Here is a 26776-nt window from a genome sequence, read left to right as displayed (position 1 = left end):
TCAAAAGTCACATGCTCTTCCGACTAAACCAGGCAGGCACCCCAAGAAAGGGATATCCTCAAAGATGGCTTAAATAAGTACAAAAATAACTAGACAACAAGGTAGACTATTAACCACAACCAGAAAAGTACAAATAAAGGGTAATGAGGTATAGAAAAAAGGATGCCATGGCAGTCAACACTTAGTGCTGTGCCTTGTATGGAGTATATGCTCAACAAAACCATTTCAGTAGAAGAGCTGATGTTGGAAAGGGCACACGTGTGCTTTTGAAATTGCACAGCTGATGTTTAATTCTCTATAAATGATTCTCAACAATGGATGCACATAAGAATCCTCTGGGAAGCCTTTAGAATGACTAATATCTAGACTCCACATTCAGAGATTCTGAGTTCTTGGGCCTGCGGTAAGGTATGGGCATTAGTATTTTTCTAAAGCTCTCAGATGATTCTAATAGCTAGCCAGGATGAGAAACCTCTGGCCCATGTGTATATTTTTTTTCTTTTGGAAGGTTAAAGGGCTTAGAATCAAAGGATAGAAATGCAAATTTGGGAAATAGGAGGTATGGATTCTAGATTTAGCACTAGTGCCCATGAATATATCTTGGATAATTTCCCGTCGCGGTGCTTGGGTGGCTCAGTTAGTTGGCTGTCTGACTCTTGATTTTGGCTCACTGTGGAGTCTGCTTGTCCCTCTCCCTCCCCCTCTGCCCCCACCTCGGCCTTGCTCCCGCACGCTTTCTGTTTCTCTAAAATAAATAAATAAATATTTTTAAAAACTTCTTTTCATCAATACAATAAAAAAATGGTATATAAACTCAGGGTAATATACTGTTTCTGTCCCTTGTCTCTCTCAGGAGTTTGGGGAATTAAACTTGAGGATTTTTCAGTAGGAAGTTAGTATGTAAATACATTTAAATACTATAATCAATCAAAGGAAAATCATGGGGTTTTTTGGGTTTTGTTTTTGTTTTTGTTTTACTTTTTTAAAAATTGAGGTTGAGGCATCTGGGTGGCTCAGTTGGTTAAGCATCTGCCTTAGGTTCAGGTCATGACCCTAGGATCCTGGGATTGAGTCCTGCGTCTGGCTCCTTGCTCAGCAGGAAGTCTGCTTCTCCCTCTGCCCCTCCCCCTGCTCATGTTCTCTCTTGTGCTCACTCTCTCTCTCAAATAAATAAAATCTTAAAAAAATTGAGGTAAAATTGACATGTAATATTAGTTTCAGATGTATCGTTATTTTTGGTAACAAAAATCTATTATGATTAAGAGTCCATTTATCACATTTAAAAAAATATTTTATTTATCTATTTGACACACATAGATACAGTGAGAAAGAGAGAGAGAGCACAATCAGGGGAGAGGGAGAAGCAGACTCCCCACTGAGGAAGGAGCCCAACGTGGGGCTTGATCCCAGGACCCTGGGATCATGACCTGAGCCGAAGGCAGATGCTTAACTGACTGAGCCACCCAAACACCCCCATTTATCATATTAATTTATGCATTTTGACATCCATCATCTCATTTGTTTCTCTCAAAATCTTTGCCAGTTAAGTATTATCTTTATTTTACTAATGACTGACTTACAATCACACCTCCTTTTGTGACAAAGCCGCTCTCTATTTTTCTTTCTTCAGTCTTAGGTACCCTTCTAAACCTTTGTTGACATGGTGTATTTTACGATGAGTCAGTAGTATTGGTTTAATGTAAAGCGTAAAAACTGTAGCTCTGTTCAACCAATAGCCTAACTGGCAGGATGGTGGAACAGAAATAAAATATATTGAGGAGGATAAGTGAGTCAGGAGAAACTGGCATTTGCCACTGGCCATTGCTAAACAGATTAAAAAGACAAAAAACAGTAACAAACTACAATAAACTATTCAGGTTTTAGCATCATAACTGCTAAATAAATGTTGAAAGAATGAATAAATTAATGGGTGAATTTTAAAATATTTATGGAAATGACCATAATGATACATAAAATCATTGAATACTTACGCATGCCAGGCACTATGTTTAGCCCTTTATATGTATTATCTCTCTCTCTTTTTTTTCTCTTTAAGATTTTAAGTAATCTCTACACTCAGTGTGGGGCTTGAACTCACAAGTCCAAGATCCAGAGTTGCATGCTCCACTGACTGAGCCAGCCAGGTGTTATCTCTTTTTAATCAACACACCAACCTAATTCTTTTAGGTAGGTATTATTATTATTCCTCATTTTACAGATGAAGAAACTGAAGTCCAGAAAGATTAGTTATATGCTGAGGCTCTGTCCTTCAGCTAAGGTCCCCAAGGTCCTTAGCTACCGAATTTCATAATGCAATTGGCTGACCCTACTCCTCCTTGAGCAAGCCAGGCCCAAGCGCATCTATTTGTCTTTTCTGTTTGTGGTGCCACCTGCTGGATATGGGACCTGCTCTTGTTCCCTTTCCCGACCACTATCTCTTCCAGCCATTTCTAGTAGTGACTTCCTGTTCCAAAGTCTGTCCGCACTGCTTGCCAGGGTGCCCCTTCAGCCTTAATTGGGGACAGGAATACGTGGCCACAGGGTTGATAATTTCATACACAGCATGGAGACTCTGGCCGCCCAGGCATGGATTCCAGTCCTCTGGATTCTGCCTTGGCTCTCATCTCTTCTGTCTTACCCTTGTCAGCCACAGCAAAAACCTGGGTATCCTCTGTCCAGCCATTCTGCAGTTTGTCGATTCGGTGGGAGCCATCAGTTCTAAGGTGCGCCATTAAAAGAAATGTACTACTAAGAAAAATAAACCCACCCAATTATTATTTTATTTTTATTTATTTCTTTTTGGGAGGGTACGAGGGGCGTGTGCAGACGAAGAGGGAGAGGGAGAGAGAGAATCTTAAGCAGGTTCCACACCCTGGGTAGAGCTGGACGCAGGGCTTGATCTCACAACCCTGAGATCACGACCTGAGCCAAAATCAAAAGTCGGACACTTAACTGAGCAAGCCACCCAGGTGCCCCATAAACACACCCGATTGTAATGACATGATGTCACCAGTTGAAAGATTCATCCCTGTTTCAGAGAAGTTAAAATGTGTAAAAAAAAAAAAGAGCATCTTAAAATTGCTGAAATAGAGTGTATAAATGTGTTCTGATAGATTTTTCTGACACTTAGAGGCCGTTCATAACCAGCTTTTCTCATGACCACTGCTATTGCCAATTGCAATGTTGTCCCTCCTTTCAGGTGCTGTGAACTGTAGCAGCTTTTGTCACAACTAGGGCTTTCCTCAAAAAATTGGTGAAGTGGGTATATTTTGGGGTGTGGTGGTTCATGCAGGAGAAGAGAATGGTAGAGCAAGCTAAGAAATGGATGCAGTCAGAACGTGGAATATACCAGATGAGAGGGAGTTTAGGGAGGTTCTTGAAGTGTCTCTTTTAGCACTTTGTGATACGTAATATTTCCATCTTCCCCCCAAAAAAGTTCTTTCCTGCCCCTTTGTAGTCAGTTGCCAGCCCAGACCCCAGCTCCTGGCAGTCACTAATCTGCTATCACTATAGTTTTAACTTTTTAAAAACCGAAAAACTGGTGGCTTTTAACTTTTTAAAAATTGGTGGCTCAGTCGGTTAAGCATCTGACTCTTGATCTCCGCTCAGGTCTTGATCTCAGCACTGTGAGTTCGAGCCCCACATTGGTGTCCATGCTGGGTGTGGAGCCTGCTTAAAAAAAAAAAAAGAATTCATGTGCATGGAATCATGCAGCGCATGGTATTTTGTGTCCGAGATATTTCACTTAGCATAAGGTTTTGAAACTTTTTCATGTCGCTGCCTGTCTCAGCTGTTAATTCCCTTTTATTGCAGAATTGTACTCCTTTGAATGGACTGTACCACAATTTATTTATCCATTTATCAGTTGGTTTATATTTGGGTTGTGCCCCACCCCAAGTGGGGGCACAATTCAGTCTTTCAGCATCTAATATGATATTAGCTGTATGTTTTTTGTAAATGCTATTTTTCCGAGTTTGCTGTCTTTAGCTGTGGGTGTCGGATTCTGTAAAATGCTTTTTTCCTCTGTCATTTAATACAGTCACTTGCTTTTCTTCTTTGGCCTATTGATATGGTGGATGACATTGTTTGAGTTTTGGGTGTTGAACCACACCAGAGGTGTGGTATTCTTTTTAGGTATATAATTCTTTTTATACACGGTTGGATTGAATTTGCTAACGTTTTGTTAAGAAATTTTGTGTCTTAAGTTTATGAGAGATGTTGGTTTATTGTTTTCTTTTTCTGTGCTGTCTTTGTCTGGTTTTGATATCAGGGGAACACTGGCCTCATAAAATGAGTTGGGAAGTGTCACCTCCTTTTCCATTCTCTGAAAGAAACTGTCCAAAATTTGTGTTAATGCTTCTTTAAATATTTGGTAACTTCTTCAATGAATCTATTAGGGCCTGCAGATTCCTGTTTATATCCCACAGATTTTTATGCCCTGTGCTCTAATTTTCAATCAGTTCAAAATACTTTCTAATTTCCTTAGTAATTTCTTCTTTGATTCTATGGGTTATTTATAAGGGTGTTTAATTTCCAGTATTTGGGGATTTTTCTTGTTATCTTTCTGTTACTGATTACTAGTTTAGTTTGTTATCAGGAAACATACAGTGCATGGTTTTAATAATTTTAAATTTATTGAGACTTGTTTAATGTCCCAGAATATGATCTGTTTTAATGCGTATTCCAAATGGACTTTAAAAGAACATGTATATATGGGCGCCTGGCTGGCTCACTTGGTGGAGCATGTGACTCTTGATCTTGGGGTTATGAGACGAAGCCCCATGTTGGGTGTAGAGCTCACTTTAAAAAGATAAATAAAAGAGCACGTATGCATTCTGATGTTCAGGGTAGAGTGTTCTATAATTTTAATTAGCTCATGTTAGTTTGGATAGTGTTCAAGCCTACTGTATTCTTACTGATTTTCCGTCCACTTATTCTATCAACTACTGATAGTAATGTATGGAAATCTCTACTTATAATTGTGGACTTGTTTGCTTCTTTCAATTCTAACAGTTTTTGCTTCATGTATGTTGATACTACGTTATTAAATACATACACATTTAGGATTGCCTGTCCTCTTGTTACTTCAAAATCTTTATCATTATAAAATATCCCTCTTCCTCCTTAATAATATTCCTTATTCCAAAGTTTACTTTGTCTGATATTACTATACCACTCCCAATTCTTTTTATTAATGTCAACATGCATATATCCTATCCCATCCTTTTACCTTTAACTTACTCGTGTTTTTAAATTTAAATTAGGATTCTTGCAGACATCATATAGCTAGGTCTTGTTTGTTTTTTTTAAGTCCACCTGATAATCTCTGCTTTTCAATTATACTGTTTAAGCAATTTATATTTAATGCAATTATTGATTTAAGTATTTTTTTTTACCTTTCTTTTAAAGAGATTAAACAATTAGGAAAAATCTTTTATATTTTACCCACATGTTTAACATTTCCATACTATTCTTAGTCCTTCTGCATCATTTTTCTTTCATATGAAGAACTTCAACATTTCTTTCTTTTTAAAAGATTTACTTATTTGTTGTAGAGAGGGGGAAGGGGCAGAGGGGGAGGGAGAGGGACAAACAGACTTGGCCTTGAGTGCTGAGCCCCATGTGGGGCTCTATCTCAGGACCCTGAGATCATGACCTGAACCGAAACCAAGAGTCGGATGCTTAACTGACTGCGCCACTTGGGTGTCCCAAGAACGTCAACATTTCTTGTAGCCTAGTCTTGCTGATGAATCCTCTCAACAGTTTTTGTCTTAAAAAAATCTTTAGTTTGTTTCCATTTTTAATGGATATTTTTGGTGAGTGTAGAATTCTAGGTTGGCAGTTTTTTCCTTCAATACTTTAAAAATGTCATTCCTTTTTCTTCTAGCTTGTGCCATTTCTTTTTTTTAAAAGATTTTATTTATTTGAGAGAGGGAGAGAGAGCACAAGCAGGGGGAGGGGCAAAGGGAGAGGGAGAAGCAGACTCCCTGCTGAGCAGGGAGCCCGATGTGGGACTCGATCCCAGGACCCTGGTATCATGACCTTAGCCAAAGGCAGACACTTAACCGACTGAGCCACCCAGGTGCCCCTAGCTTGTGTCATTTCTAATAGGAACTCTGTAATCATTCTTTCCTTTGTTCCTCTCTACATAATGACTTTTGGGGGCAGCTTTAAACATACTCCTTTATCACTGTGTCCCACAGATTTGATTATGATGCACTTTGGTGTAGTTTTCTGTTGAGTTCATGAGATTTTTTTGATCTGTGTGTTTTCTAGTCTTCATCAAATTTGGAAAAATTTTGGCCATTGCTTCTTGAAATATCCATCCCCCCAACCCCTGCAACTGACTTCCTGGGGCTCCAATTACAGATACGTTAGACTGCTTAATATCATTCCACTGGTCATCATGCTGTATTACTTTTTCATTTCATTTCAGTTATTGTGTTTTTCATCTCTAGAAGTTCCATTTGGTCTTGTTTTCTTCCCTTTCTCTCTTCATTATATTTATGTTTTCCTCTGCATTCCTGAGTATCTGGAGCATATTTATAATAGCTGATTTAGAAGCTTTGCTAGTTTATCATCTCTGTCATTTCTAGGTTTTTTTATATTGATTGACTTTTCTCCTGGCTATGGATTATATTTTCTGCATGTCTGGTCATTTTGTTTGGATCTCAGGATACTGGATTTTTATGTTTTGGGGTGCTGGATTTTGTTGTATTCCTTCAAAAATATTGGCCTTTTATCTGACAGACAGTTGAGTTAGTTGGAATTGGTTTGATCCTTTTGAGGCTGGCTTTTCTGCTTTGGTAGGGTGAGTCAAAGCAGTCTTCAGTCTAAGAAAATTTAGCCCCCCTCCGTGGGTGATTCCCTTCTGAAGACTTCATCCCTTGTCTGGAAAATTCCTATCCCTGTGTGAGCTCTGGACATTGCATGTCCCACTGCTTTATGTTGGTTCTTTGCTCAGTCTTGGGAATTTCAACTATATATATGCAGATCAGGATTCAGCCAATGATTTGAAGGGTCTCCTCTGCAGATCTCTCGAGATCTCCCCCCGGCCCCCCTTTTCCTTCTAGTACTCTGCCCCCGCAAACATACCTTCCTCAATCTGCCAGCACTCTTTCCTCAACTCAGTGAGACAACTGGGCGCTGTTTAGATTTCCTATACCTGTGCCGTGTCCTGGAAACTGTCTCCATGTACTAATCCTGGGCTAGGACTCACCTCAGTTGTTTTCCTTCTCTTAGGAATCATATGGCCCTTTGTGCGTGTTGTCCAATGTCTGAAAAATAGATAATTTTCACATATCTTGCCTGTTTTTCTAGTTGTTTATGGTGGGACAGAAGTTCCTATAGCAGTTAGTCCTTCAGGCCAAAAGCAACAGTCCACTATACTTTTCCACCATTTTTGTGACTGTTATTGAAAATGCATGCTTCAGGGGCGCCTGGGTGGCACAGCGGTTAAGCGTCTGCCTTCGGCTCAGGGTGTGATCCCAGCGTTATGGGATCGAGTCCCACATCAGGCTCCTCCGCTATGAGACTGCTTCTTCCTCTCCCACTCCCCCTGCTTGTGTTCCCTCTCTCGCTGGCTGTCTCTATCTCTGTCAAATAAATAAATAAAATCTTAAAAAAAAAAAAAGAAAATGCATGCTTCTATATGATCTTCAAGGTCATTATCTCCAGTTATGAAAACCCTGCTCCATATTATAAGTGAAACATGGAATTTATATATTAGCTTTTGAAAGTTGACATTTGCTCTGAACGTACAAAAGCAATAGCACGTTTGCTGACGCATTGGCAGGAATCAAAGCGGTGTCGCTAAATTGCGTGAGGAGCCCTATTCTTCATCCGCCTGCAGTCACACGCACAAAAGCGTTTCACTTAAAAAATGTTCTTAATAAAAAAGTAAAAATTAATTTTACCAACTCTTGACACATGAGTAGGCATCTTTTTAATATTCTGTGTGATGAAACAGGAAGTACACATAAGCACTTCTGCTGTGTACTGAAGGATGATGGTTGGCCGCAGGAAAGGCTCTGTGTAATTGTTTGAATTGCAGACTGAACTAGCTCTTTTTTCGTGGGGTGCTACTTTTACTTAAAAGAATAACCAGTGGACAAATACCATTATTCAGATTTGGGTATTTGGCGGATGTTTTCTTGCAAACAAACAAAGTGAGCCTGTCTTTCAGAGAAAACAACTGATAATATTTGTTGCTAGTGATAAAATATGAGCTTTCGGGGAAAATGAACATTTTACAATTAGTAAATTGTGTCTGCCACCATGAGCTTCATAGCTTCCCAATAATTAAAAGGCTTTTCTGAAGAGATTCCGGGGGTGATATTAATGGATGTGATTTCTAAAATATTGTGTAATAAAGTGTGTCAACATTTGGAAGATTCACATGAATCGGTGAACTAAGATTTTCCAAATGACCAATGCATGATGATACAACATTATGTGCATGTAAAAGAGCCATTCAAAGTTCAAGATAGGCCAATGGACTTTAGTATAATGGAGCATGAAAAGTTTTTCAATATGTAGGACACCTGGGTGGCTCAGTCAGTGAAGTGTCTGATTCTCAATTTTGGCTCAGGTCATGATCTCGGGGTCGTGAGATCAAGCCCCGTGTCCACCTCCACGATGAGTGTGGAGCCCGCTTAAGATTTTTTCTCTCTCCCTTTCCCTCTGCCCCACCCCTCGTGCTTGCGAACGCCAGCTCCCATGCTCTCGCCGTCTCTCTTAAAAAAAAAAAATTTTTTTTTTTAAAGTTCTTCAATACGGTTTCAGATTACAGCTAACTTTTAGGAGACTACCACTTGTCATGTTTGGGTGTAGTATCAAAGAAAAATGTCCACAATTATCTGACAAATCATATTCTTCCTGGGGGCCTGACTGGCTGCGACTCTTAATCTGGGGGTCATGTGTTCAAGCTCCATGTTGGGTGTAGAGTTTACAAAAAAAAAAAGTCTTTTTTTTTTAATGTTTATCTTTTATCTTTATCTTTTCCAAGTACGTATTTGTGTGATGCTAGACTTTCTTCCTGTAGTTCAGATGAACTAACCTATTGTAACAGATTGAATGCAGAAGCAGATATGAAAATCTGGATTTCTTTCTTTTCTTTCTTTCTTTCTTTCTTTCTTTCTTTCTTTCTTTCTTTCTTTCCTTAGGTCTGACACTAAAGAGACTTACAATAATGTGAAAGAATACCACTCTTCTTCCTAAATTTTTTGAAAATATGTTTTACCAAATAGATTATTTATATGGATATATAATAATATGTTGTTATTTTAAAATGAATTAATAATTTGACACTTTTTCCTGTTTTAATTTCTAGGATGGTAAATATTGATAGTTCTAACCTATATAAACAAAGCCTTTCTGAAAAATTCAAGCATTTTTAAGAATAGAAAGGGGCTTTGTGCCAGAAAGTTTGAATTATCTGTTCTTTAAAGATTGCATGCAGGGAAAACATTGGGATCTGGTGCTTTTTGAAAGGGGGGGATCTATCATCACCTTGTTTTCTTTCCACTGTAATTGCTTATTTCAGTTTTATACTTTTAGTTGAACAATTTCGGTAAGTTTTTATTAGGAAATTGCATCTTTTATGTTTTTTAAAATTTATTGCCATTGTGTTTCAGGTAGTATTTCTCACATTTCCTTTAAGGCTTTTTCTATTCTAGGTTATTTCTCCTTTCTTATTCCTAAACTTGGATTTTTTTTCTCCTGAACCCACTCTTTATTTCACTCAGTGTCCACATCCCACTAATAAAACAGCACAAAAGCTTTGGGACTAAGGGAATACAGGGGAAACCACAGCAGACAAGCACTGTCCAGGAAGAAGGAAAGGGGGCTGATGGATGTGTGGGCTGTCCTTGTTTGATCGCTGCGGAAGTTCCAGACAAAGCGAAATCAGTGGGGTTTGCCTGCTGGTCTCTCAGTCTAGGCTTCACAGGGCTGTTGTTTGTCGATCCACCAGGATCCAGGCCTTTCTTCTCAAATTTTAGCATCCTTAACTTCAATTTTGCTTGTGTTACCAGATTTGGATCAGGCTCTGGAGTAACTGGCTAAGCCTATTCCCAGAATTGGCTGATGTGAAAGCTAGACTGCCAATTTAATAGTTCCCTAACTAATGACCCCGAGTACTGGTGTCTGCCGATCAATGCATTGCTTTCTTTGCGTGCAAGTGTTTACGGTGTCCTAGAGACTATTCTTGGAGATGCATCTGTAAGGGATGAGGAAGGCAGGGTTTGGTGGAGGGAGTTGCAACTCAGATCTCCTGTGACCCCATGAGAGCTCTGCAGTGAGAATGACTCTTTGGGATGCTCTAAGTTGAGGCAGTGAGACGGGCCTTGGAATCCCCACATCAGTCAGTCGTTGGTTCTGGACACTGCCTGGGAGGGCCTGTAACCATGGCCGAGGCAGGTCCCTGCAACCTGGGGCTTTGCCCAGTGAGGGATGCACTGGGCACCCCCTGTTCCCAGCAGATGGGGGATGGGTGCTTGGGCCCTAAAGAGAGGTCCTGGGCAGAACACCACAGCATTCACTACAAACACATTGGTTGTAAGATACATCCTGAATTCAGAAACGTTAACTGTGAAGAAAGTGGTAGAAATATGTTGTAAAGATTCAGTAGTGTTTTTTGGTATAGAGATGCAAGCTGGACGCCAGGATGAATCCAAGTAGAGAATGGAAATCTAGAGGGTCTTGGGGATTGTTCTCCATTGTCCATCATTTATGATTTAAAAAAAAAAATCTATTTTACTCTTCCTTCTTGATAGTCCAACTTTATTTGCTGAAGAGTTTAGCAAAGCCCACATGGGAAGTGGATGATGGCCAACACTGTGCTGGTGAGTATATAACTTGGCTCTCTGGTGGAAAAGAAGCATGCACGTATATTCATGTAATTTTTACTGGTATAAAGGCTATGGAGGACACAATTTTAGGTAATAAGAAACTATACAACATTTTTTGCTGTAAGTTCCATATAGCCAGTTGGTTCTCACAGAATGCTTTAATTGATTTTTGCCGAACTCTTGTAACCCCAGCTAATCTGTGGTTATAAAGGATGAATGAATCTACCTCTGACATGAATGCTGGTTAATATTTTTGCTTAAATTAATGAATAAGACAAAAGTGAAACAACAAAGATGCGTGTTGGAACTTCATTTGTTTGTCATGTGAGACGACTTCTTTATTGAATCAAATGATAGTTCTGGAATCCCGGAAGACTATCTCAAGTCTTTTTTCTCTTTACTTGGTACGTAACAGCCGCAGACACAACACTTTTAATTTGTATCAGTTGTTTTTGACAGGAGAGAGATTTTGCTCCTCAGGGGAACTTTGGCAACGTCCAGAAACATTTTTTGCTTGTCCCAACTATAGAAGGAGGGTGTTACTGGCATCTAATAGGTAAATAGATGCCAAACATCTCTCTCCCCAAAAAGAATTATCCGGTCCAAGGTTGAGAAATACTGATCTGTATTAGTAACATCTTCTGCATAACTCTTTAAAGTTTAGACAATCAACAAAATAATAAATCAAGTCCAGATTTGTAGCAGTTGCCAATTTGTGTAAATATTCCCACTATGGCTGCTTGAATCTACCAATATGACATCTTCAAGTAAGGAGTCGTTGAAAAATGAGCATAGCACATTACATGGAATTTCTACCACAAAGAGGCAATAGTTATAACTAACTCCAAGAGTATAAATTATAGTAAAATGTAGTAGTGTAATTGTACATAATAGGTTCTATGTATTTATTACCTGTATTTATAATGTATTTAGGTAAATAAACATTTAACTTTCAATAATGGCTATGCTTAACAGCTGACTCATAAAATTCTTAAAGATTTAACAGTTCACTCTTGCAGGTCCGTATAGACAGGTCTGGTTCCAGCTTGCCACTGAAATGGCTATCCACCACTCTCGGATTCACGTTTTATATTTCCTGCATCTTAGAAAGATCGACCCAATTCCAATGCCAGTTTTTTAGGGAAGGGACTCTGGTTGGCCCAGGTTGTGTCAGGCACCCGCCCATGGTGTAACCACATAAAGCAGGTATGAGAATGTGGCTGGATCCGAAGGGAGCCTGTCCCCTCCCATTAGGAAATTTCTGGAAGCCTCCCTGTGAGTGGGAGTACATCCTAAGAGGAGACAACGACTGCTATAGACACACTGGCACTTGCTTCCTCCTCCGCTCCTGTTTATCAAGACTCCATGCAGACCGAGTTTCTGACTCATCCACTTTTTCCTCCCTGGAGAGATTTCAAAATAATGTATTAGATCAGTGGTTCTCAAAGTATGGTGCCTGGATCAACAGCTGCTGCTTTACTTGGGAGCTTGTTCAAAAAGCAAATTATTGGGCACGACTCCACACCTCTTGACTGAGATGTTCTGGGGTTGGGGACCAGCAGTCTGGGTTTCAAAAAGTCCTCCAGGTTATTCGAAGGCAAACTGAAGATTGAGGGCCACTGTACTAGATTATCTAGCTTGAAAAAAGTTACATTCTGTTCTTTAGGACAGCAACAAAACAAACCCAGGTCATCTTGATTAAATTTGGTATTTCTTCCAGTCTTCAGAAATGACAAATAATCTCCCTTTGGATGAATTACTCTAGCAGAGCAATAATCTCATTGATCTTATATTGATTTTTATTATATCTTCTTTTAGCAAATGACTGGTCTTTTAGTTCTGTGAACACTTTGTTATAACCCCATCTATGCTATTAAGTCATATTTATCTTACATAATTTAAGTTTTCAGGATCTATTTCTTGATTCCCAAGCTAGCTGGTAATATCCTCAAGAGTAGGAATGACATTTTATATTTGGTTTAGACACAGAATCTAACGTAGTACGGAGCTCACAGTAAGACACCTAAATGTTCCTTGAATAATTATGAAGATTTACACAAATATTTTTGTCCAATCTTTTGCTTTCTTTTATTGGCATTATTTAAAGTTTATCATACGTAATTCCTAAAGTAGTCACACTGGAAACATTTATAAAGAATTTCAATAATTAACACAGACAATGACTGCTCTCTGGATATTTTCTCCAAATTATGGAACTGGTATCAAGTTATGGTGTGAAGAAGAAAAGAATCACCAGTGGTTACTATGGACAGATAACAAGCCAATATTTTGATATGTTCCCTTCCAATCCTTTTTTCTAAGCTTATATGAACCAAAAAGACACCATATGCTATATTTCTACTTTCATTAGTTTACTTTTTTACTAAGCACCATATCATGAGCATTCTCATATAAATTGAATATTTTCTGAAACATTGTTTTTAAGGTTCCAGATTTTTCTGTTGTATGTATATTGGGGATATTTGGGTTGTTAACAATATTTCACTTTTTAAATAACTACCGTGATGGAATAGGATGTATTTTAAAGATTTTATTTGTTTGTTTAGAGTGCACAAGCAAGGGGTGGGGCAGAGGGAGGAAAGAGAGAATCTAAAACGGACAACCTGCTGAGTCGGGGGGTGGGGGGGGGCGCTTAATCTCATGACCCTGAGATTAACCAGAGCCAAAATCAAGGGCCAGATGCTCAACCGACTGAGCCACCCGGGCGCTTCAGGATGCATATTTTGAAAATGAACACATTCTCCCTTAGTGTTAGGACCAGTTGGTTCTCTCTTGGTCGCCTTTTCTCCCTTCTGTATTGAAAAACTTAACGTCAGTTTGGTTGTTCAAGTACACATCTCCCACTGTTCCATCTCAAGCCTTCTCAGGATTTAACGTATGTGTTTACATAAACATTGAAGTTTCAAACATTGAAATTTAAAAGGAGCCTGTTTTTGGTAGCTAGTTTTTTCTCTGGTTTACACTTACTGTCTCCCATTGGCCAGATGTTCCTTTGCTGGAAACTTCCATTACTGTTACTGTTATCCCTGTCAGTCCTTCATTCAGGTTTCTGTGTAATAATCTCTTATCCCTAAAACAGGAAAATGCTAATAAATTATTTGTTTAGGGAATTATAAGTGACTCAGGAGACCGATAGCCATCTAAGAGTGTTGCCATGTTTATTAGCTCAAGGACCTTTTCTTTGTAAACTATTTTAAGCTTTCCAAAGCCCTAAAAATTAGCACAGCATCTTAGGTCAGAGAGTGAGTTAACTTTCTATGTTGATTTATTTCTGGTAAAAGTCAGCTATCTTTTGGATGAAAGGTAACCAACACACACAATCATACACACACACACACACACACACACACACACACACGTGTACAAAACTTTGTAAATTGATTGAACAGTTCTCTACCATTTTTATTTCAATAGACTGAACTGAATGATATTTCTTTCCTTTTTGAGTGGGAAAAACTAACCTGTCAAATATTGTTCAGTTATGACTTATCTGGAATTTCAAAAACAGCTTCAATGGCATAGAACCAAAGATAAATGCTTTGTAAACAGTTCTTAGGGTCTTTTAAAAATTAAAATCTTAGATATAATTTTTCTCCCCAATTTAATTTTTCTTCTTGGGTTGGACTTAAGCACATGCACACACTTTCTGATTACATCTCCAATCATGTCACTGAAAATTTCAATTGCTGAACACATGACCATAAAAATTATCTCAGTTAGCTTGGGGTAAATATTCAATTATCACCAAGATATGTAAGCAGTTTAGAACTGAGAAATGAGTGACATTTACTTCTGAAACGACTTGAATGGGTGTAGTTGCTTAACTTTACAGGAAACTTAATCGGCTGGCGATGAACACTGCCCCTTCATTCTGTACTTATGAGCTAATAGAACTGTTCAGTTTTCCCACTTTAGTGCATTCATTTTGGCAAGCAGGTAACTTCAGGAACTCTGGTGTGAACTGGTTTAATGAGTGAGGATCTGTCTCTAATTAATATAATTGAAGTGTTCTATGAGGAGGCTTTTGCTTCTGAACTAGCAGGTAGAAGCAGGTGTAATAACTTCTCATTAAAAATACAGCATGTGGACCTCCACAGGCTTCCAGAAGACTCCTGTTTAAGTCTACTTTGAATTGCATCTCGACTAGCATAAACGACCGGCGCGCTGCCGGAGGGTGCCGCCAGGGGGCGGAAGTCTACAGCGGCTTCGTCAATAACAGGGGCCCTGGAGCACTCCCTCCCCGCCTCTCGCTCACTCCAGCTTCCGCCGGAAGCGGCTATTGATAGTCGTTGTCGGGTATTTGAGCTTGTTTGTGGTGGTTTCGCGGCCCCTGGCTGGTTGAGGCTTGGTCCGAGGAGCCCGGGAGCGAAGCTCGGGGCGTAAACCCGGGCAGCGAGATGGACGTTTTGAAATCGGAGATCCTCCGGAAGCGGCAGCTGGTGGAGGACAGGAACCTGTTGGTGGTGAGGATAATTGGAGGTCGTGGGGCTTTGGCGGTCGAAGACTTTGTGTGTGGGTGGGTGGGTGGGAGGCGCTGGGAGTGAGGGGAGGGGTGAAGGGTCTGGGAGAGGATGAGGCTTGGTGGGAGCTCCGCAGCTACCCAGAGCGGCCCCTCTAGTCCCACCCGTTGACACCTCCCTCGGGAGTCTTAGGTGGGGAATTGCAGCAAACCCCAAGATTTTGGCAAATTTCCCCCCAGCATCCCCCTTGCCCTCGAAGTTTCCCTGTCTTCCCCTTACACCCGCTCCCATCTGTCCTTATTCTGCGAAGGTGCCCCGGTTCTGCTGGTTCGCGTCTGTCGTTTTACTAAGGGTTTGTGCCCTGCTGAAACAGAGTAAGGACAGGCCCAGAATTATTTTAAAAACTCCGTCCTACTGTTGAAACCTGAATTTTTATTACATCCTCCCCAACACATTAACAAAAGTCTGTTGATCAGCCCTTCATAGGACGCTAAAACTGTTGTTTACGGTGGAGTAAAAGGAGAAAGAGGAGAATTGCGTGATTTAGAAACTTCCTTAACTAGATGTTCATGACTTTGTTGCCTAACAATAACTGAGACCAGCCTCGGGCCTCCGGAGCCCTTTACACTTTTCCAAATCATTGAGGATCACAAAGGGCTTTTGTTCATGTGTTTATCAATATTTACTGCATTAGAAGTTAAAGCTGAGAAGTTTTTCTTACTGAAGTTTAGTTGACATATAAAATTTTATTAGTTGCAGGTGCATAACATAGTGACTGACAATTACAAACGTTAGGAAATGCTGACCACAGTGTAGTTTAACATCTGTCACCAACAAAGGTATTAAAATGTTATTGAGTGTATTCCCAATGCTGTACTTTTTCATCCCCATGACTTAATTTGTAACAGGAAGTTTGTATCTTTTAGTCCCCTTCACCTGTTTTGCTCGCTATCCCCCATCACCATTTCTTTGTATTTATTTCTGTTTTGTTTTGTTTTGTTTTTTAGATTCCATATATAAGTGAGATCATATGGTATTTCGTTCTCTGGCTTACTCCATTTAGCATAATACTCTCTAGCTCCATCTGTATTGTCCCAAATGGCAGGATTTCATTTTTCGATGCACAACTAAAGAATCTTACATAGAATCAACGATGTGTAGTCCTTAACTTTCTGCGTCGTAGTGTCCATCAGTTTTCAAATTTTTCACTGCCCCAGTCACAGAGATTTTTATATTTTGCTCTGATATGTATGTGGAAAAAGTTTGATGAAACAGTTCTTTCCTTAACTACATGTGATTCTATATTTTAATCCATTCTGTTTGATTTAAAAATGCTGGTTGGGGATCACTGAATTGTTTTCATTACTTTATCTGTAGCTGGAAAACACCTGTCTATGTTACATTGTTCTTCTGGAAGAGCTGCCTCAACTTAGTGATTTCAAGTGATGTCGCAGCTTTTTATTGTTAGTCTGAGAGTTGAAATAGTAAGTACTTTGAATGCGTCTTTGTTAAATTGGGGGAGCTCCTAAAATAGCCTCTTCTCACCTGTCCTAAATCATCTGCCTGGTGTATCTACTCAGAGGTGAGTGTAGTCTCTGCGTTGCTCTCCTGCAGATGCTTTGGGGCCCTGGTGTTGGTGAATCTTGAGTTAACACGGAGCGTCGTCATGTGGAAAACCCAGGGTGCTTAAGAAACAATGGAGCATAATTAGCAGTTTTCGTTGTAGTTATGAGGATGGGCTCTGTGTAGAATTTTAGCTTTGTTTCTTTTCCCAGTATTTATTGAATGTTTTCTACATATTTCTATATATATTACACTGTGCCACAGAGGATTAAGAAAAGTCATGCTTGATCCTTTAAGGAATATGCATTTAGTTTCACAGAAAATAGAGAAGCTAACAAGATATTCCTCACATTTTCTTCTGTTAAAACGGCATGAGGTATCTGTTAAAGCTTGGGTCAAACCTTCCACCTGCACCCTGGATCCCAGCTCATCTTTTTTAGCACCATCAGGAACCTGAATGTCATGTATCTCAATTCTTCCTGTGCCTTCAGTCTTCTGGCTTACCCCCACCAGCCCTGGAACATCCTGCTGTCTCTTCCGTCTTTAACAAGGTGTTTTTGTTTTTTATAACTAGGCTTCTTAAAATAAGTGTTAATTCCTACACACTCCTTAACATGGTGTACAAAGGTTCCTGCCCCCACAGCTGTACTGAATCTGTTCTAATCAGGGTCCGCAGTGACCTCCATGTTTTCCAGACCTCAGCAGCGTTTGACACTCTTGACCAGTCTTCTTTCTACATGTGCCCCTCCACCTCTCCTCTCGATTATGATATTACTAAAAAGATCTTGGACTTAAAAAGGTCAAGATTTAATAATTTCTATGCCAGTGAAAGTCTGTGCCCATTACACCCTAGCATCAGAGTTGTTCTGGCTCTGATGAACCTTTTTTCATTTTTTTCAGTTCTTTGCACTTGCCTTTCTTTACTCTTACTCTTTCTTTTCTTTGTAATAGTCTTCTATAATTTTCTTCAGCTCCTTATTTCATGGTCATTGAGTAGCCTTTGAAAGGGTTTTTCTTTTTTTTTTTTTCCCCCTTTTTCTTTTTTCTAGTGTAGTCCAAAAACAGTGTGGTAGGGACTTTGCTGTCCTGTTGATAGCATATTTTGACATCTGCAGAGTAGATTTTTTTTTCAACATTTATATAAAAATTTTCAGTTGTGCAGAAAACTCAAAACTGTACAGATAGAGGGGTGCCTGTTCAGATTTCTTTGCACCACTGGTTAGTTTTGCCAACTGTAGAACTTCGCAGGAGTGGAATCGTACCGGGCACTCGTGTTCCACCATGTTTCATCATAATGGTTTGAGTTGTATTCGTGTTGGATAGATCAGTTGTTCCTTTTTTTGCTGAGTAGTATTCCACTGTGTAAATAGACCCGGTTTGTGAATCCATTCATCTGCTGTTGGGCTCCTGGGCTGTTTCCAGGGTTTGGCTCTGAGGATGAAAGCTGCTGCGGAACTTCCTGTGTAAGTCTGGTGTTTTCGTTTCTCTGAGGAAAACGCCGGGGAGTGGAATTGCTAGGTCTTAGAGTACATATGTTTTTATAAAAAGCCACCAGACGTTTTTCCAGAGTGCTGGGACCAGGTTACACAGCTGCCAGCAGGAGGGCTCAGAGGTCCTCCATTCCTGCAAGCAGTTTGTGTTGTCGGTCTTTTTAATTTCAGCCGCGTGGAGGATGTGTGGCGATACTGCATTGCGGTTTTAATTTGCATCTGCCTGATGACGATGATAGTGCTTTCCACGTGGGGTTTTTTTTTTTTTTTGACCATTTGTGGCTCTTTTGCAAAGTGTTAAAATTGCTTGCATATTTTTTAATTGGGTTGGTTTTTTCCCCCTGATTGTGTTGAAGGAATTCTTCATATATCATGTAAGCCAGGCTTTGTCAGGTATGTCAGATATGTTTTGTGAATATTTTCTCCCAGACTATGGGTCTTCTGTTTTTCTTTTTCTTTTCTTTTTTCTTTTTTTTTTTAAGGATTTATTTGAGAAAGAGAGCAGAGGGAGAGGGAGAGGGAGAGGCAGAGGGAGAGAAGCAGACTCCGCTAAGTGGGGAACCAGACACGGGGCTCGATCTCACCACCTTGAGATCATGATCTGAGCTGATATCAAGAGTCTGATGCTTAACTAACTGAGCCACCCAGGCACCCCCTATTCATTTATTTCCTTCCTTCCTTCCTTCCTTCCTTCCTTCCTTTCTTTCTTTCTTTCTCTCTCTCTCTCTCTCTCTCTCTTTCAAGATTTTATTTATTTGACAGAGAGAGAGACAGCCAGCGAGAGAGGGAACACAAGCAGGGGGAGTGGGAGAGGAAGAAGCAGGCTCCCAGTGGAGGAGCCTGATGCGGGGCTCGATCCCAGAACGCTGGGATCATGCCCTGAGTTGAAGGCAGACGCTTAACGAGGATGCCACCCAGGCACCCCCCCCCATTCATTTTCTTAATAATGGTTTTTGAAGAGGAAAACCTTTGAATTTTGATAAAGCCAATTTATCAGTTTGTAATGGTTATTGTTCTGTGTGTCCTATCTGGGAATATGAGAGTACAACCTGCTGGAAAAAAGTTTGGCAGTTCTTAAAAGTTAAACATACCTCTGAGATACGTGATCCAGTCCCTTTATTGGTAGCCATTAATTCAAGAGACCCAAGGTATTCTCTCATATTCTAAAAGGTTTTTGTTTTTATTTAGTAAACAGAATTCTAAACAATTTTGAATCAGATTTGTTGAGAGGTAGTGGTGTGGTTTATTACATTCCATGTGGATATCCAGTGGTTCCAGTACCATTTATTGAAAATAATTTTCCCTTTGGACAGTTTTGGTGTCTTGAAAAATCAGTCGTGTGTGACTCGATTCTGGTTGCTCACTTCTATTCTTGTAAGCTGTTTGTTGATCTTTATGCCAGTGCCACAGTGTCTTTTGATTCCTGTATCATTATGGTGAGTCTCAAGGTCAGGTGAGGTCAATACTACCACCACTACTACTAGTTTTTTTCTTTTCTTTTCTTTTTTCTTTTCTGTTTTTGTCCTCCTCTTCCCCTTTCTCCTCCTTTTTATTCTCTTGCCGTGATATTTTTTTTTTTCTTTTTTTTTTATTTTTTTATTTTTTTTTAATAATGATTTTTTATTATATTATGTTAGTCACCATACAGTACATCCCCGGTTTTCGATGCAAGGCTCGATGATTCATTAGTTGTGTATAACACCCAGTGCACCATGCAATATGTGCCCTCCTTACTACCCATCACCGGTCTATCCCATTCCCCCACCTCCCTCCCCTCTGTAGCCCTCAGTTTGTTTCTCATAGTCCATAGTCTCTCATGTTTCATTCCCCCTTCTGATTACCCCCCCTTTCTTTATCCCTTTCTTCCCCTACCGATCTTCCTAGTTCTTATGTTCCATAGATGAGAGAAATCATATGATAGTTGTCTTTCTCTGCTTGACTTATTTCACTAAGCATTATCTCCTCCAGTGCCGTCCATGTTGTAGCAAATGTTGAGAACTCATTCTTTCTGATTGCTGAGTAATATTCCATTGTATATATGGACCACAACTTCTTAATCCAGTCATCTGTTGCAGGGCATCTCGGCTCCTTCCACGATTTAGCTATTGTGGACATTGCTGCTATGAACATTGGGGTGCATATGGCCCTTCTCTTCACTACGTCTGTATCTTTGGGGTAAACACCCAGTAGTGCAATGGCTGGATCATAGGGTAGCTCAATTTTTAACTTTTTAAGGGACCTCCACACGGTTTTCCAGAGTTTGCCGTGATATTTTTAAGCAGCTTTTTTGAGGTATGATTGACATAAACTACACATATTTAAAATGTACAGTCAGGTGCATTTTGACCTAAGTATATACCTGTGAAATTTTCACCACGGCGAAGAGCGTGAACATGTCCGTCTCACCCCAAAGTTTCCTTTTGCCCTTTTGTAATCCCACCTTCCTGCCCCTTCCTGCCCCCCACACCCACCCTCTCCACAGGCAACCCCTGATCTGCTTTCTCTTTCAGTTAGTTTGCATTGTCTAGAGTTATTCAGGAAAGAAATTGTTCAGTATGCTTTCCGTCTTCCTCCTTTCATTCAGCCTAATAATCTTGAGATTGATTTACGTGCTTGTATGTATCAGTAGTTCATTATTTTTGTTACTGAACAGTATTCCATGATTGTACGGGGAAACCCCAATTTGTTTATTAATTAAACTGTCGAAAGGCACTTGAGTTGTTTGCAGTTTTTGGCTGTTACGATAGAGCTTTTATGAACATTCGTGTACAGGTTTTATATGGACATACGCTTTCATCTCCCTTGACTAAATGCCAAGGAGTGAGGTGGTTGGGTCATGTAATGGGTATGTTTAACTTTATTTTCTTAAAGCGTTTGTGTAAGATGGGGTGTTATTTCTTGCATACAGTTTTATGTAATTGTATATGTTTTATAGCATATGTAATTATAAAGTAGATTTCACTTGTGCAAAGTAAATTTTCATGTAGCTTTCTCCTTTGGATGATATCAGTGATAAAATACAGCCAAAAGGATTCATTGGCACTTAATAGTTCTTTCATTTTAAAAAGCGTTGTGTTTTTGTTTCCTTTGGTGAGGACTTTTAAGGTTTAGTCTCCTCAATTTTCGTTTTTTTTTTAAAGGATTATTTATTTATTTGACAGGGGTGGGGGAGAGAGCAAGCACAAAGCAGGGGGAGTGACAGGCAGAGGGAGAGGGAGAAGTATGCTCCCCATTGAGCAAGGAGCCCGACGTGGGACCTCATCCCAGAACCCTGGGATCATGACTTGAGCTGAAGGCAGCCGCTTAACACTGAGCCACCCACGCGCCCATCAGTTTTCGTTTTTCAGCTTTCAAATGTATGCTAATATATTATCATGCTATATACTATATCTCCATCAGTAATTATTTTATACCTGAAAGTTTGTACCTTTCCCCCACTCCCAACTCATGCCTCTGGCAACCACTAACCTGTTCTGTGTATCTGTGAGCTTGCTTTGGGGTTAAAATTCCTCGTGTAAGTGAGGTCAGACATTGTCTTTCTTCTAACTTATTTCACTTAGCATAATGCCCTCAAGGTCTGTCCATGTTGTTGTAAATGGCAAGACTTCATTTTTTATGGCTGAATAATACTCCATTCTGGGTGTGTGTGTGTGTGTGTGTGTGTGAGAGAGAGAGAGAGAGAGAGGAAGAGAGAGAGAGAGGAAGAGAGACATTTTTTAATCCATTCATTCATCGATGGACAAGTTGTTTCCATATCTTGGCTATTGAAAATAATGCTGCAATGAACATGAAGTTGCAGACATCTTTTCAAATTAGTGTTTTCATTTTCTTTGGGTAAATACCCGGAAGTGCAATTGCTGAACAATATGATGCTTCTTTTTTTAAGTTTTTGAGGAACCTCCACATCATTTTCCATAGTGGCTGCACCAATTTACATTCCCACAGAGTGCACAAGGGTTCCCTTTTCTCCAACTCTTTGCCAATGCTTATTATTTCTTGATTTTTGATAATAGCATTCTGACAGGTGTGAGGTGAAATCTCCTGATTTTGGTTTGCATTTCCCTAATGATTAGTGATGTTGATTATCATTTTTTCATGTTTCTGTTGGCCATCTCTACATCTTTGGAAAAATGTCTGTTCAGACCCTCTGCTTATTTTTAAATTCAATTATTTGTTTTTATGCTATTTAGTTGTATGAGTTCTTTATATATTTTGGACATTAACCCCTTATCAGGTATGTGATTTACAAATATCTTTTATTCAGTAGGTTCCTTTTCATTTTGTTGATGGTTTTGTTTGCTTTGCAGCAACTTTCTAGTTTGATGTAGTTTCACTTATTTTTTCTTTTTTTGGCTTTGCTTTTGGAGTCAGACTGAAAAACTTGTCAAGACAGATGCCAAAGAGCTTACTGCCTATGTTTTCTTCTAGGAGTTTCATGGTTTCAGGTCTTACATTCAAATCTTTAATCATTTTTTTTTTTTTAAAGATTCTATTTATTTACTTGACAGAGCACAAGCGGGGGAAGCAGGTTCCCTGCCGAATAGGGAGCCCAGTGCGGGGTCAAGCCCAGGACCCTGGGATTATGACCTGAGCCGAAGGCAGACACTTAACCGTCTGAGCCACCCAGGCACCCCTCTTTAATCAGTTCTGAGTTAATTTTTATGTGTGGTTTCAGATAGCAGTGTAGTTCAGTTCTTTGGCATGTGGCAATCCAGCCCCAGTTTTTGAAGAGACTACCTTTTCCTTATATATTCTTGGCTCCCTTGTTGTAAATTAGTGGATTATATGTGCATGGGTTTATTTCTGGGCTCTCTTATTTATTTATTTATTTTAAAGATTTATTTATTTTAGAGAGCAAGCAGGGGGAGAGGGAGAGAAACTCAAGCAGATTCACTGCTGAGTGTGAAGCCAGACATGGGGGCTCACTCTCAAGACCCTGAGATCATGACCTGAGGCAAAATCAAGAGTCAGATGTTTACCTGACTGAGCCACCTGGGCGCCCCTCTGGGCTCTCTATTCTGTTGCATTCATCTGTCTGTTTTTATGCCACTACCTTACTGTTTGGATTACTCTAGCTTTGAATTATAGTTAGAGATGAGGGAATGTGTTGCTTCCAGCTTTGTTCGTCTTTCTCAAAATTAATTTGGCTTATTGAGATTTTCCACGGTTCCATATAAAACTTTGGATTGTTCTATTTTCGCAATAAATGCTGTTGTAATTTTGATAGGGATTGGATTGAATTTATAGATTACTTGAGTAGTATGGGCATTTTCACAGTACAGGCATACCTTGGAGATACTGTGGTTTTGATTCCAGACCACTGCAGTAAAACAAATATTGTAATAAAGTGAGTCAAATGTGTTTTTTGGTTTCCCAGTGTGTATCACAGTTGTTTACGCTATCTTAAGCGTGCAGTAGCCTCATGTCTATTAAAAATATAACTTAATTTACAAATACTGCTAAAATATTGCTAAAGTATGCTGACCATCATCTACGCTTCTAGTGAGTTGTAATCACTGATCAGATACCATTGCAATTAAAATAAGAAAAGTGAGAAAGTTTGGAATGTTGCTAGAATTAACAAAATAGGGCACAAAATACACAAATGCTGTTGGAAAAGTGGTGTCAATAGACTTGCTCAAGTCAGGGTTGCTACAAATCTTTAATTTGTAAAAGACTTAGTATCTGTGAAGCATAATAAAACAATACAAGCCTGTAGTTATTCTTCCATTCCATGAGCACAGAATATCTTTCCATTTATTTGTGTCTTCAGTTTCTTTTGTCACTGTCTTAGCGTTTTCAGTGTATAGGTCTTTTACGTCCTTCTAAGTTGTACTTCCATTTTCATTTGTTTGAAGGTATTTTTTGATTTCTCCGTTGATTTCATTGACTCATTGGTTGTTCAGTAACATGTTTAACCTCCACATGTTTGTGAAATTTCCAGTTTGCTTCTTGTAATTGATGTCTGGTTTCATACCTTTGTGGTGGAAAAGATGGTTGATGTGATTTCATTCTTTTTAAATTTATTAAGACTTGCTTTGTGGCCTAATACATGATCTGTCCTGCAGAATGTTCCATGTGCACTTGAGAAGAATGTCTGTTTTTGGATGGAATGTTCTGTATGTATCTCTTAATGTCCAGCTGGTCTGTCATTTAAGGCATTGTTTCCTTATTTTTTTTCTATCTGGATGATCTGTCCATTGATGTAGCATTGTGTCTCTTCAGTTGTGTTTGTGTGTCCTCCCATTTGCTATATTACTTCAGGGATTTTAAGGCTTTTCATATTTCAGCAAGATGTTGACTCTCCTACATGGTTTGTGATCTCATGTATAGTCTTTTTTTTTTTGAGAGAGAGAGAACACGTGAGAGCATGTGAGCAGGGGAGAGGCAGCTGGAGAGAATCTTTTTTGTTTTTGTTTTTTAAAGATTTTATTTATTTATTTGACAGAGACACACCAGCGAGAGAGGGAACACAAGCAGGGCAAGTGGGAGAGGAAGAAGCAGGCTCCCAGTGGAGCAGGGAGCCCGATACGGGGCTCGATCCCAGCACCCTGGGATCACGCCCTGGGCTGAAGGCAGATGCTTAACGACTGAGCCACCCAGGCACCCCGGCTGGAGAGAATCTCAGGCTCAGCTCAAAGCCCCACGTGGGGCTTGATCACAGGACCCTGAGACCGTGGCCTGAGCCAAAATTAAGAGTTGGATGCTTAACCAGCTGAGCCATCCAGGCGCCCCATAGTGTCTTGCTTTGCATATTCAGGCTGTTTATTTGTTTGCTTTCCAGTGTGTTTTTATAGAGTTCTTGATGATGTTTCTTTTTTTTTTTTTTTAAGATTTAATTTATTTATTCAACAGAGATAGAGACAGCCAGCGAGAGAGGGAACACAAGCAGGGGGAATGGGAGAGGAAGAAGCAGGCTCATAGTGGAGGAGCCTGATGTGGGGCTCGATCCCGGAACGCTGGGATCACGCCCTGAGCCGAAGGCAGACGCTTAACCACTGTGCCACCCAGGCGCCCCTTGATGATGTTTCTATCTAGTTCATTTAAACACTAAAAACCTTAATATGAATGAGGAAGGCTGATTGTAAATTTATGAAGTGTTGACAGTCATAGTTGAATGTTTTAAATTTTGATTTTCCTTTATTAGTGTGGGCAGACATTTCAGGTGATATGGTAGATACGTTTCTGTACTTTGGACCTATGAATCTCAGTTTTATAACTAGAAAATACAACTTGGATAGAGTCCAAGAATAACATTTGTGAAGCAGCATGTAGGATTTAGGTTCTGTCTTAAAAAGGAGAAGCAGTTTTATTTATACCCTTTGCACAATGTTTTAAAATCTGTCAGGGTGAAAGGCCAATAAAAATGTTAGTGCTTTAGGAGAGAATCCAAAGAAATTTAAACCATCCATTCCTATGCTATCTTAAAATGTGTACCAACCACTTCTAGACTTTTGTATTTGTAGGTCTTTATTATGCATTCTGTAGTTAATTCAACAAACTTCGAGTTTGAAAATTTTGAATATAGTTAGAAAGGAAAGTAAATTTGTAAAATGAATAAAGTCATAAAATCTAAGTGTGGCTGCATTTCTAGATAGCTCTTTAACTTTGGGCAAGTTATCTAACTTGCTTGAGTTACCTTTAAAGGTGTCGAATCGCTGATGTTTAAGTTTTAATACTCTACAATTTTAATTCTATCATAAATGTGTCCCCAGCACTTTATATTTCAAAGTCTGTTTTCAGTGTACTTGATAACATTTTACAGTTAGAGAAGCTTTAGTTGCTCTTTCAAACAGCTCTTTTTTTCTAAATAGAAGGTATAGAGTGATATTTGGAACATGGTGGGTAACCTTTTGTTTTAGACATCCATTGTTATGAAATGGTCATGTAGTGCAAAGCAAAATATTTTTATTTTTCTCGTAATTCCAAAATGAAAAGCAAATTAATTAAAACTTTTTATTGTTTTTTTTTTTTTAAAGAATTTATTTATTTATTTGACAGATAGAGACAGCCAGCGAGAGAGGGAACACAAGCAGGGGGAGTGGGAGAGGAAGAAGCAGGCTCATAGCGGAGGAGCCTGATGTGGGGCTCGATCCCATAACGCCGGGACCACGCCCTGAGCCGAAGGCAGACGCTTAACCGCTATGCCACCCAGGCGCCCCTAAAACTTTTTATTGTTAATAATTCATTCAGGGGCATCTGGGTGGCTCAGCAGTTAAGTGTCTGCCTCTGCTCAGGTCACGAGCTCAGGGTCCTGGGATCTAGCCCTGCGACAGGCTCCCTGCTCAGCGGGGAGCTCTTGAGATCTGGAATGCCCCTGAAAGGGATTGGCCTTTGGCAGGAGGAGGCTTTCCTCTTGCATTCTGAAATGAAAGGATTGGTACAGAGCCAG

The 26776-nt window shown here is 39.6% G+C and overlaps 1 protein-coding gene across 1 annotated transcript in view; it reads left to right on the top strand.

Annotated features, from left to right (window-relative positions):
- Nucleotides 1–15136: 15136 nt before the first annotated feature.
- The window catches only part of PRPF18 (pre-mRNA processing factor 18), a 45070-nt gene continuing 33430 nt past the window's right edge, over nucleotides 15137–26776 (top strand). The window contains exon 1 of the mRNA XM_040645389.1: nucleotides 15137–15334. Coding sequence (XP_040501323.1) covers nucleotides 15269–15334 — 66 coding nt within the window. The 5' untranslated portion in view covers nucleotides 15137–15268. The remainder of the gene's footprint in view (nucleotides 15335–26776) is intronic.

Source organism: Ursus maritimus, unplaced genomic scaffold (assembly GCF_017311325.1).
Source record: "Ursus maritimus isolate PB19 unplaced genomic scaffold, ASM1731132v1 scaffold_31, whole genome shotgun sequence".
NCBI lineage: Eukaryota > Metazoa > Chordata > Mammalia > Carnivora > Ursidae > Ursus > Ursus maritimus.
The sequence above is the reverse complement of the archived record's forward strand: the minus strand, read 5'-3'. Positions and strand labels throughout refer to the sequence as shown.